This window comes from Camelus ferus, chromosome 13 (genome assembly GCF_009834535.1).
Source record: "Camelus ferus isolate YT-003-E chromosome 13, BCGSAC_Cfer_1.0, whole genome shotgun sequence".
Taxonomy (NCBI): domain Eukaryota; kingdom Metazoa; phylum Chordata; class Mammalia; order Artiodactyla; family Camelidae; genus Camelus; species Camelus ferus.
This window is the reverse complement of record NC_045708.1, coordinates 55,217,280-55,230,336: the sequence shown is the minus strand read 5'-3', so window position 1 is coordinate 55,230,336 and position 13,057 is coordinate 55,217,280. Positions and strand designations below refer to the sequence as shown.

Genomic DNA, 13,057 nt, shown 5'->3' with positions numbered 1-13,057 from the left:
GTATCAATTTACAATCCCACCAACAGTACACAACGCTTCCCTTCTACTCTACATCCTCGGCAACATTTGTTATCTCTTGTCTTTTTGATAATGGCTATTCTAACAGGTATGAGGTTACATGTCACTGTGGTTCTGATTTGCATTACCCTGATGATTAGTGATGTTGAGCATCTTTTCTTGTGTCTATTGGCCATGTGGAAGTCTTTTTATTAAAAATGTCTATTAAGGTCTTTTACCTATTTTTAAATTTTGGGGGTTTTTTTGTTTTGCTTTTGAGTTATAAGAGTTCTTCATATATTTCGGATATTAACTCTTTATCAGATATATATCTTGAAAATGTTTTTCCTGTTCTTTAGCTTGTGTCTTCACTTTGTTGATTATTACTTTTGCTGTGTAGAAGCTTTTTAATTTGATGTAGTCTCATTGTTTATTTTTTATTTTGTTCCTTGCACTTTAGGTGTCATAGTCAAAAAATCATTGTCAAGACCCATGTCAAGGACCTTTACCCTATATTTTCTTCCAGAAGTTTTATTATAGTTTCAGGTCTTACATTCAAGTCTTTAATTCATTTTGAGTTAATTTTAGTGTATGGTGTAAGAGAGTGGAGCAGTTTCATTCTTTTGCACGTTGCTGTTCAATTTTCCTAACACTGTTTATTGACAAGACTGTCCTTTTCCCATCATGTATTCTTGGGTCATTTGTCATAAATTACTTGACCATCAATGCATGCTTTTATTTCTGGGCTCCTTTTTCTGTGTAACTAATCTATGTGCTTGTTTTATGGCAATACAATGCTGTTTTAATTACTATACCTTTAAAATCAGGGAGTGTAATCCTCCAGCTTTGTTCTTTCTCAAGATTGATTTGGCTATTTTGGGTCTTTTGTTACTCCATATAAATATTAGGATTTTTTTCCTACTTTGTTAAAAAATGCCATTAGAATCTTGATAGAGATTTTATTGAATCTGTTGATGGCTTTAGGGACTACTGACATTTTAACAATATTCATTTTTTCAATCCATGAATATGGGATACCTTTCTATTTATTTGTGTCTTCTTTAATTTCTTTCATTAATATTTCATAGTTTTCAGAGTAGAGATCTTTCACCTCCTTAGTTAAGTTTATTCCTAAGTATTTTATTATTTTTGATGCTATTTAAATGTGATTGTTTCCTCTATTTCTTTTTCATATAATTGGTAGTTAGTGTATAGAAACATTACTGATTTTTGAATATTAATATTGTATCTTGCAATTTTAATTATTTTCCTTGGTTAGTCTAGCTAAAGCTCTGTAATTTTGCTTATCTTTTCAAATAGCCAATGCTTAGTTTGGTTATCTTTTCTATTGTGTTCCTGTTCTCTATTTTGTGTATTTCTTCTTTAGTTTGAATTGTTTTTCTTCCTTCTGCTAACTTTGGGCTCAATTTATTCTTCTTTTTCTGCTACACTAGGTCTCAATTTGTTCTAGTTTTTCTCTAGATGGGTTTTTTTTTTTTTTTTTAAATCCTATCAGCCATCTTACATCTTTTGATTGGAGCATTTAATCCATTGACATTTAAAGTAATTATTGATAGACATGTACTTACTACAATTTTATTACTTGTTTTCTGTTTTTGTTTTTTTTTTATAGTTCTTATCTGTTCTTTTAGTTTTGTCCTTGTGGATTGATTCTCTTTAGTGATATGTTTATGTTCCTTTCTCTCTAGTTTTTGTACGTCTACTGTAAGTTTATGGTCACCATGGGGTTCATATATGTTGACCGATAACTATTTATTTTTGTTTTGAAAGTGGGCCTTTAAATTCAAACACATTTTAAAATACCTATATTTTTACTCACCTCCTCTGTATGTTGTTTTTGATGTCATATCTTACCATCTTCATGTTTATCCTTTATTGATCATTATAGTTGATTTTATAGGTTTGTTTTTTTTTTGTCTTTTAGTCTTTGTACTAGCTTATTTAAATGGTTGATTATCATCCTTTATTATATATTTGCCTTTACTAGTGGAATTTTTCCTTTACGGATTCTTCTTTCTTTTTATAGCCTTTTTCACTTAGGATTCTTTAACATTTTGTTCAGGGTAGATTTGATATTGATGATCTCTTTAGTTTTTACTTGTCTGAGAAATTCTTTCTCTTTCCAATTCTAATGATAATCTTGCTGGGTAGAGTGTCCTAGGTTGCACATTTTTTTCTTTTCAGCACTTTGAATATATCGTGCTACTCACTTCTGGTCTATAATTTTTCTGCAGAAAAATCAGCTGATAGCTTTATGGGGGGTTCCCTATATATGACTCTTTGTTTCTGTCTTGTTACCTTTTGAATTCTCTCTTTAACTTTTGCCGTTTTAATGATGATGTGCCTAGTGTAGGTCTGTTTGGGTTCATCTGGTTTGGGGCTCTCTCTGCTTCCTATATCTGGTTATCTGTTTCCTTCTTTAGGTTTGAGAAGTTTTCAGACATAATTTCATCAAACACATTGTTCAGCCTCCTTCTCTCTCTTCTTCTGGGACCTCTATAATGTGAATGTTGTTATGTCTGATGTTGTCTCAGAGATCCTTTAAACTGTTCTAATGTTTTAAATGTTTTTTTCTTTTTGTTGTCCTTGTTGGGTAATTTCCATTATTCTGTCTTCCAGATCTCTTGTGCATTCTTTTGTATCAGGTAGTCTGCTGTTAATTCCTTTTAGTGTGTTTTTTTATTTCAGTTTTTGTATTCTTCAGTTCTGAGTGGATCTTTTTTATATTCTCTAGTTCATTGTTAAAATTTTCACTGTGTTCATCTATTATTTTTCCTAATTCAGTTAACATTCTAATTACTAGTGTTTTGAACTTTTTATCTAGTAAATTCTTTCTGTTTCATTAGTTGTTTTTTTCAGGGATTTTCTCGTGCCTTTTCAATTGAAACAAATTACTCTGTCTTCTCATTTTGCTTAACTTCTCTATCTCTGTGAAATTAGGTGAAACAGTTATCTGTTGCATTCTTGAAGGAATGTTCTTGTGAGGCACCATTTCCATTTAGTCTGTGTGTGCCCAGTGGCTTTGGTGGGAGGGCTGGATCTGACTTAAACACTAGTCATATCTTTCCTCAGGGTGTGCTGGCAGCTATCCCCTTGGTAGGAGTTGGGGCTGGAGAAGGAGTGGCTATATCCAGAGCCATGTGTGAGCTGGGGCTTTTCCTCTGCTAAATGGCTTATGGAGGCATGTCCCACATTGCTGGAGGGGAAGTCCTGAGGATCAGGTCCTCAAGCTGGCTTTGTTCCCGTTAAATGTTTTCTTCTACCCTCCTAGCATGAGCACCCTCACTGCAGAGGGGAGCAGTTCTGGGGCAAGAGGAGATAGACTTTGCACTTGGGTGGGCCAGGAACAGGTTTTGGTGGTCTGGCCTTGGTCAGGGACCTGGGCTGCTTCTGATGCACTGCCTGTGTAAGCACCAGTAATGGTTGCTCCTGCCCTGCTCAGATGCTGCTTTGGGTCTGAGCCTTCTTTGTCACTCATAGCCAAGCTTCCTACTCAGCCACACAGCCCTCGCCCTTTGTGGAACTGTGCCATGAGACAAGCAGGGCTGGAGTCATCACTCTCCTCAAGTTAATGTGCAAGGCAAGGTGGTTGCAGGAAATTGGCTAGCCACCAATGCAGTCTTAGTCCTCTCTACCCTGCTTTGGGAGCAAGCAACTTTGTTCATGGTCCTCATGTGCAGAGTCTAGGCTTTCCATAGCCCTCTTGTTGGTCCCACTGGACCTCCAGTCAGCCAAGTGGTCTCATCTTCCCAGTGTTGGACCCCACAGCTGGGGTGCTCAATATGTGGCTCAAACTGCTCATTCCCTAGGGAGGATCTCCACCCATTTAACCTCCCTTTTCCTCTGAGTCCCCTCCCAGGGACAAAAGTCCTGACTTGATGGCTTCTCTTCCTTTCCTACCTGATTCCATGTAGATCTTTCTTTAGATTTGGTTGTATAGGAGTATTTCTTCCAATCTCCAATTACTTTTCAGCGAGAATTGTTCCACATACAGATGTATTTTTGATGTGCTTATGGTGGGAGGTGAGTTCCATGTGTTCCTACTCCACCATCTTGATCTCTTCTGATCTCAAAGCCACTCTTCTGCTCAAAACTCTGCAGTGACTGACTATCCACCTCAGTGGCCTTCTTCCTGTTCTTCAGACATACCAAGTGTGTTCTTGCCTCCCTAAACATACTTCTGCATGGCCTTTTATACTTGCTGTTTGCTCTACTAGAATGTTTTCCTTAGATTCTCACTGTATCCTGCTTTTTCTCAGCAGTACTATCACCGTACAGTTTGGGTAAAACACAATTCATTTATTATATATTTAGTGTTTTACTTCTATTTTATCTAACTCTACTTATTAGAGAATTTAAGTTTCATGCTGTGACAAACTTTCTACTCTTCACAGAGCACATATTGGTCATTTTCAAAATACTGCTTTTTCCTTGAAAATCCATTATTTTATTTCCTTAGCAGTTGAGGGACAACTAGAAATTTCATTAACCAATTTTACTTGTAGCTAAGTGTGTTCATCTGACTACATTTTCATTACATGTGTAAGTGAACAGAAGTAAGTGATGTCTACAACTGCTGCTTCAAGTACTTAAATGATAATTGTACCCCTTTGTTTCATGTCTTTCCCTTCCCATGGGTTGGATTGCATTAGTCATGTGGGTGAATGGCACTGCCTTTGAGTATGGTGAGGCAAAACTGAATGACTTTATGGAGAGAGCTGCCCACCCAACCTACACTGCATGAGAGAAGAGTAAACTTATTTAAGCCATTACAAGTTTTATTCTCTTAATGTATTTTACCCTTAACTAATTTGTAGATCACCAGTTAAAATACTTAAATGAAGGAATGAATAGATGGAGCCCACTTTAAAATTCTGAGGAATGGAAAAATTGCTTTCCTTGGTTAATTTTGTTCTACTTTTGCTATTTAGTAATAATGTTAACGGTAAACTTCCTGTTTCATCATTTTAATTCAAGTTATTTGCTCTTTCATCACATATAATGAATGTTACTGATTTTTGGTAGTCTGTCTCCATGATAGTGAACTTGTTTACTTTGATATTCTCTCTTATAAAAAATTTAAAATAAAGATTGGCTGCTAAATTTTATGCAGTGCCTTTTTGTACCCATTGATGTACTCATACATTTTTCTCCATGAATTTGTTTATATAATGAGTTTGTAGTACTTGATCGTAGTGCTCTCATTATTCTTCACTTACATTGCTGGATTTTTTTCATCAGTGTTTAGAATTTTTACATCTGTTTTCAAAGATTGGATTGGTCTGTAGATTTCTTTTTATTGCTTTATTGGACTGCATAAGACTTCCAGTACAATGTTGAAGAGTTTGGATAAGAGACAATATCCTTCCCTTGTTTTTGATCTTAGAAGGGAAATATTTAGTATTTTACTATTATATTAGTTTGTTGACACCATTTATCAAGCGATATTTTGGATATATAAGGTTAAATAAAACATAATACAGTCATCCCTTGGTATCAACAAGGGACTGGTTTCAGGACCTGCTGTGGATACCAAAATCCATGGATGCTCTAGTACATTACACTCAGCCACGTGTACCTGCATGTTCCACATCCTTTGGATTCACAGATAGTATATTACTATTTTTATTGAAAAAAATTCATGTATAAGTGGACTTGTGCAGTTCAAACTTCTGTTATTAAAGGGTCAACTGTATTAATAGTAATCTCACCTATTTCTTTTTACCTGTTTGTAGTGTGGCTAATAGAAAATTTTAAATTATTTTGTGGCATATTACATTCTCTTGGACAGTACTGCTGTAGAGTAATGTTCATAAGTGAAAATAAGAAGTTATTTCTTTACTAGAGAAGAAAAATAAGAAGAGTTCATACTGATAACCTTACATTTCTATAGATAATTTAGTCACATTCTCCCTGATGTTATATTATAAAATGCTTAGCTGGATGTAGGTACAGAATTATTTGTAGATAAATATCACCAGAGATTTCTCAGCACCCACTCATCCCTTGATGAATGTTGATGAGCAAGCCTTAGTACCTAAGTAGTTTTATATAGTAATAATATGAAAACAAATATTACATTAAATTTACCCCTATGTTTTCTAGGATGTAAATGAACTCATAAATAGTTTTCTCTTTCCTTATTTTTATTTGTGGCAAATAACTAAATGGCAGTTTCCCCCCCTTATATTCAGCCCCTTGTTCTTGCGTAAAAAACATCAGAAAAAAATTAATGAATGTGAAGCAAAATGGATTTACATACATAGAAGATATGAAGATAAGCTCTTTAAAGATCTCTTTTTTCTGCCTGGAACTAATAAAACAGAGAAGCTTCCACGTTGGAAATATGTAAGTAAAATTAGTTTATTACTTTTCTTTGAAATGTTTTATTTAAGATACTATAGTTATAATTATGTTGAATTAGTAAGAATTTCTTCAATCTCTTAAATATCTTCCATTACATTGTTAATATTCTGCTTGAGATTTTCTTAATGTGAGAAAAGTCATATAATATATTATAAATTTTTAATGGTATATTAATAGCTCTTACCAGAACCAGCTTATAATTTATGCTTTGTATATATATTTTTCTCTCATTAATTATTGAAAGTATTAATAGTAATTTAAATCTCTTCTTAGCTGAAAACATAAATATTCAGTTTATTAAAGGCTGATAATTTTACATATAATATTCATTCAGTGTTTTATGCTAAATCACATACTGCTTTGAGAACACAACGAAAATAGAACGAGAGTTCTATTTCTTGTATTTATTGAGTGCCTACTATGTACCAGGCACTGTGCTAGATATTTTTTACAAAGTATGCAGTTTATTCTCCACAATACTGTAAGGTAAATATTTTTACTTCTTTTTTATGACTAGGGAAACTGAGACTCAGAAGGGTTAACTTACCAAAAGCGAGATGGTTAAGTGACATTGCTAGAACTTAATTCCAGATCTTCTGACTCCAGACTTTGTGCCTTTTTGTTTTTACAGTTTTGTTTTCATTTGAGCAATAGGTAAGGGGAAAAATGAAGACTCAGCATTATAATATAATTAACTGGAGTGAACTTTTTATAATGTGTAAGGCAGCTGTGTTTGTGACATAAACTCCTTCATATATGGACCTGTTCCCAAGTAGCCTGGGTTACAAATGTTTCCATTATATTAACATGATTAGAAGAGACTACAAAATGTCCAGACTTCCATTAGTCTGATATCAGTGTAATTGAAGATGTATGTTCTAGATATAGCACAGTAACATCTTCAAGTCCTTAAATCCCACAAAAATTAACCATTGAATAAAAACTTAGGTTTAAAAGGTAAATTATCCTACTCAAAACTTTTCCCTCATTAACACTCATTGCCAACTGTATTACTTTGCTCCAGATGATAATGTGCTCTATAAAGTTTATGTGAAGTGTCTTTTGGCCCTCTATGTAAAACATAAACTTATTCATTTCAGTCATGTCACCTATTTTTTTTTTATGTGCTTCATATAGAGGAGAGTCTTCACTGAATGTTGTATACTGATAGCCAGATTGGATATGGATATGTTGTATGCTGATAACTAAGTTGGATATACTGATAACAACACTTATGTATAAATTTGTCTATACATACATATCCATATATATGTATATCTGCGTATATGTCATATTATGGCAAGTGACTATTATATGTGCAAAAGTAAGAATGAAATATTCATATTATAAAGGTTATGTAATATTTATGAAGTTACATAGAATATACCATTTCAGATCTTTAGAAGTATTTTGAATATTATGAAACTTCTGCTAAAATATGTTAATTATAAGGAGTTTTCTTTTTTTTTCTTTTCAAACATTTCTTTTAACATTTAAAATAATGGAAAGAATAACATTGTTTTTCTTATTACACCATTTTTCATAACAAAGTGAAACTTATCTCTGTGATTTATATAAGGAGTTTTCTAAAGCTCTATGATAGTGATAATTCTGCTAATCACATTACTAATGCCAGTTATTAAGAACACTTGTTTCATATCCAATAAATACATACATTGTCCTATGCTTTTTTCATTGTCTATAGCTACCATTTATAGAACATTGCAGAAGTTGTCTTCAGCTCAATTTCTTAAAGTAATTTAAATAACTTTTCATTGTAAGATTCATCTTTGAATCTACTTCTTCTATATAAAATTGTTGTTCCATCTTCTGCTGGCTTTTTAGTCTTCTTTCAGCTCACTCAGTTGATACATTGTTCTTTGATTATTTTTACTACTCACATGTCTAGTATTTAGTGACTTGTAGCTTGGTTTATTAGAAACTGTAGTGAGAGCAACTGATACCACAGAATGCTCAAGAGAAGCTAGGATCCAGAAAACACTGAAAGATTTAAGGAATAGGAAAGGGGGAGGAGCTGAAAAAATATCAGCATTTAATCCTGGGAGTTAATTTTTAAAAAATACTGTGAGCAAAATGATGGAAAGTGTTAGTAATGGAATTCAAGTTTTGGTAATTAGATAAAGTGATCATTGTCCGAATCTGTTCCTGTTTGGGTTGAAATGTACTTGGTCCAAAGGGCTTAAAACTTTCTATATTAATGGTAACCTAAAACAGAAAGAGACGGAGGTGTGAGTTTAAGTCACTTTCATTTAGGAAATGCTGCCAACCCAGAAGTCCATAAACATCCAGAGTTCATGGTACAAGAGTAAACTGTAAATGAGATCCAGAACCAAAAGTTAGGAGCCATGATGAATGAATCTGATAAAAATTGGGTTGGAATAGAAGAAATTAAGGATCTGAAACAATTGTTAGGGACATTATTTATCCATGGCTTAAAGATATTCATCAGAGAGTGGTTTTTCCTCTTATAGTATAGACTAACATAAATAAAGAATTATGGTGGTCAATTAGATTAAGTTTTAGGGACATTTGTATATTATTATCATGGATTTTGGGGAAATTTAGATACTCTTATGATGGATTTTTCTGGGACACCCAAGACAGTCTGAAATCTGCTTTGGCACAGTTAATCCTTTTACTCAAAGTTGCCAAGGAAAATATATATACAGGGAATAATAGCAAACAAAGCATTCCTAACTAAGGCTTTGTACTAAAATTCTGTTGCAAAATTTTAGTAACCTGGGCTAGACGATGAGATATTCTTTGCTACCTGTGCTTTTTTATCTTGAATAGTCTTCTTTCACTTATTTCCTATATTGCAAACATGAATTTTGGAAGGAATATAGTATGAGAGAAAGTCACACCCAACCAAAAGGAAGGAGATTCAGAGGAGGGGAAAGCAGTCTGCCGTATATTTATCTCAGAGCAGCTTAGTTGTCCCCTTTCCTCTTGCCCCATGCCCTCACATCTGAAGCTTCTTTAAGCCGGTTTATTCATATGTTGTTAGGAAGAAAAGAAAGCATCTAAGAGGTAAGAAAGCATGATGGCCAGGAATCTTTACAGTTTCAACCTCTTGGAAAGAAGGAACAAGTCTATGTGTTGTGGATCTCTATCTTCTTTGACAACCCACCTCCTAGAATCATGATCTAATTTTTTCTCAGAACTTGAGCAACACCCTCCTGCCCTGAAGCGTGAATATTGGAATTTCACACACCTCTGGAAAGGGTGCATATGTTCTCCCTAGTTATCAACAAAAAGAGGGAAAAGATCAATAAGGCAAACCAATCCAATTTCTCTGGAAGAAATTTCTTACTTTCAGCTGTTTCTAACACATTGAATGTTCACATCTTGTTCTCCTTTATGATGTTATATATATAGTTCCTGGAAACACTGGACATAATCTAGTATGACAGTCATCTATACTAAGTAAGATTTATTTTAGGACTGCAGATTTGGTTGAATTCTAAGATTTTTTAAATTGATTTCCCTTGCTTTCAAAGATTCATTTTTCACATAACTAATATTGATAGAACTATATGCATTCCATGTTGAATACCATTTTTGTAAAACCAAATAAAGCAAAATGTTCTTGAATATAATCTTCCTGTGAACTCTTTCCATTAATTACTATTAAATACATTTTCCTAAATATCTGTGTATATATGTGTATGTATTAAAAGACAAACAGTACACACATATTTACTATATATATATTTATATATATAAAACTGAGGAACTGTTTGTCTTTTAATAAGCGTTCAAAAATATAAACTAACTTTTTAATTATACCACATGTACATTAAAGAATACATGGAAAGCACAGTCATCAAGATAATAGTGGTTATTTAAGTGGCAGAATGTTAGGTGATTATTCCTTTCTTTCTGATAATTTTACATATTTTTTCCTCATCAGAAATCATGTTTTATTTACATGATAAAAACAAAGATTTTGCATTGTGGATAAAAAGATTTTATCTCCATCTTTTATAACAAACAGAAATAATGCCTTTAAGAACTTCTGTTTTGTATCATACCCATATTAAGAATTACCTTTTTTAAATTAACAAGCATTATTTTTAGAACACTTTCAGGTTACAGCAAAATTAGCAGAAAGTATAGAGCTCCTGGGTCCACCCTGTCCCCACATATATACACTATCCACTATCCACATCCCACACCACAGTGGTGTATTTGTTACAGTTGATGAACCTATGTTAACACACCATTATCACCCAAAGTCCACAGTTTACCTTAGGGTTCACTCTTGGTGTTGTACATTCTATTGATTTTGACAAATGTGTAATGACATTTAACCATTAGACTATGATACAAAATAGTTTCATTGCCCTAAAATGCTCTGTGTTCTGCCTATTCATCCTTTTTTCCCCTTAACCCTTGGCAACCAATCAATAATAAGCTGTCTCTATAGCTTTTTCTTTTCTGGAATATCATATAGTTGGAATCAAATAGTGTGTAGCATGTGTAGCCTTTTTAGATGGGCTTCTTTCATGTAGTAACATGTATTTAAATTTCCTCCTTGTCTTTTCATGGCTTAATAACTCATTTCTTCTTAGCAGTAAATAATATTTCAGTCTCGATATACTGCTGTCCATTTATCCATTTACCTGTTGGAGGGCACTTTGGTTACTTCTAAGTTCTAGCAGTTATGAACAAAGTGGCTATAAACATCCATGTGTAGGTTTTTATATAGTCATAAATTTTCAGTTTGGGTAAATACAAGGGAACATAATTGCTAGATTATGTGGTAGGAGGATTTTTAGTTTTGTGAAAAAACAAGCAAACAAACCAAAAAAAAAAAAAAAAAAAACTGCCAAACTGTCTTCCGAAGTATCTGTACCATTTTTCGTTCCCACCAGCAATGAATAAGAGTTCTTGTTGCTACAAATTTTTATCAGCACTTGGTATTGTTAGTGTCATGGATTTTGGCCATTCCAACAGGTACGCAGTAGTATCTCCTTGTTGCTTTAATTTGCAATTCCTCAATGGCATGTGATGACATCTTTTCATATGTTTATTTGCCATCTGTATATCTTCTTTAGTGGGGTGAAATTCTCTTTTTACTATTAAAAAATCTGATGATTGACCATCACATGGCCCATGTGAATAAGAGAGGAAAGAGGATTCACCATACTCAGGTGCGCTGAGTGCACTGATAATCACGATCTATGTGGATGACATTCCCTGGAGTCGTGTGGAGCACAGCTTGCTTGGCAGGGTGAAATTGTGCTAACTTTATAAATCTGAGTAACTAATCATATTTGAGTTTTTGTTTTGGTTTGGTTTGGTTTTATGTCCAATTTAAATTCAGGTAAATATGGGGGCAGGGAGAGAGAATAAACAGCTTCATAATTTTAGAAGCCAAAAATGTTGAGTCTACCCTTACCCTCTTCGTTGTCTAGTTTAACAGTAAATGATACCAAGAAAATATTGAGAGGGTTGATCTTATATCAGATTCAGGAGATGTTAAATGGGTCACCCCATTTATTTTATGTAGGGCGTTAAAAAAACTCATGGATAGATTTTTTTTTTTTTAATTTCATTGTATTGTGAAGAGTGTTTCCTTATGCTGGAAACTGACTGTTATTATCATTTAGCTTCTGGGATGTTGTACTAGTTGATGTAATTCTAAGAAAAATCTTTGTAATGACATTCTTCCATCTTCTCTAAAAATTACTTTTTGTTATTGCCTAACGGTCGTTTGGGGGCCCCATCAGCAATACCGGCCTTTTCAAATGGGTAGTTTTTGAATACTTAGAATATCCTTAGCACTGTAACAAATTCTAAGGCCTTAAAAATTGCCATCAAGCCATTTCTATGCTGGAATTTGTAGGGAGAGGGGGGAAAAAACTGGGAAAAACTTACTGGGTAGGGGCTGATCATATAACCTGTGGAATTGAAAGGAATGTACAAATTCAAATCCTACATCTTAGGGTCTGATCAACGGTGTTGGAGTTGTCCTGAGTATAAAGACTTATGAGAAATAGTGGCTTTTAGGGTGAGATCGAAATATGAGATATTTATCAGAAGAGTCTATAAGTACAGATGCCAGGGCTACCAGAGGCTAAGGGCAACTTAATTTAATTCACCCTTCTTTTGGAGTCCCAAGAAGCAAAAATGATGACTTAGAAGTGCAGATGTAGCTTAATGTCTTAATCAACACATAAGGGGCTAATTTTATCCATTTAATAAAGTTTGATAGATATTTACTAGGTGCTTCCTAGGTATCAGGTCCCCTGCTTGTCACTGGCAATAAAAAAAAAAAAATAAAGCATGGCCCCTTTAATCAAAGATTTTACTGAGACTAAAAGAAGAAGATCTGGAACTAAATGAATAAGATTAGGACAGAAGCATATAAGGATAATATCAGACACCATTTGTAGCTGCTCAGATGCAAGGAGTGTGGCTAGCTGACAGTTCCAGTTGTTAGATTTTTCAGGGTCCACCCCTGCTTTCAAATCAAAGTCACATTATTTTCTAGGCAACCTTCAGCCAACTCCTGAATAAGGCACTGTTATACAGACCCGGCCATTTCTGCTTATTGTTGGACTTTTCAGATAGAGATAGACTTTGCTTCAGAGACATTGGCTCTCCCTACTTAATTCACTTCCTCTGTTTTCCTTTAAAAAGTGTG

General features: G+C 33.9%; 1 protein-coding gene across 1 annotated transcript in view; it reads left to right on the top strand.

Moving 5' to 3' along the window:
- Positions 1-13,057, top strand: part of LRRIQ3 (leucine rich repeats and IQ motif containing 3) — a 131,453-nt gene that overhangs the window by 53,372 nt on the left and 65,024 nt on the right. Inside the window, exon 5 of the mRNA XM_006178318.3 lies at positions 6,213-6,366. Coding sequence (XP_006178380.2) covers positions 6,213-6,366 — 154 coding nt within the window. The remainder of the gene's footprint in view (positions 1-6,212; positions 6,367-13,057) is intronic.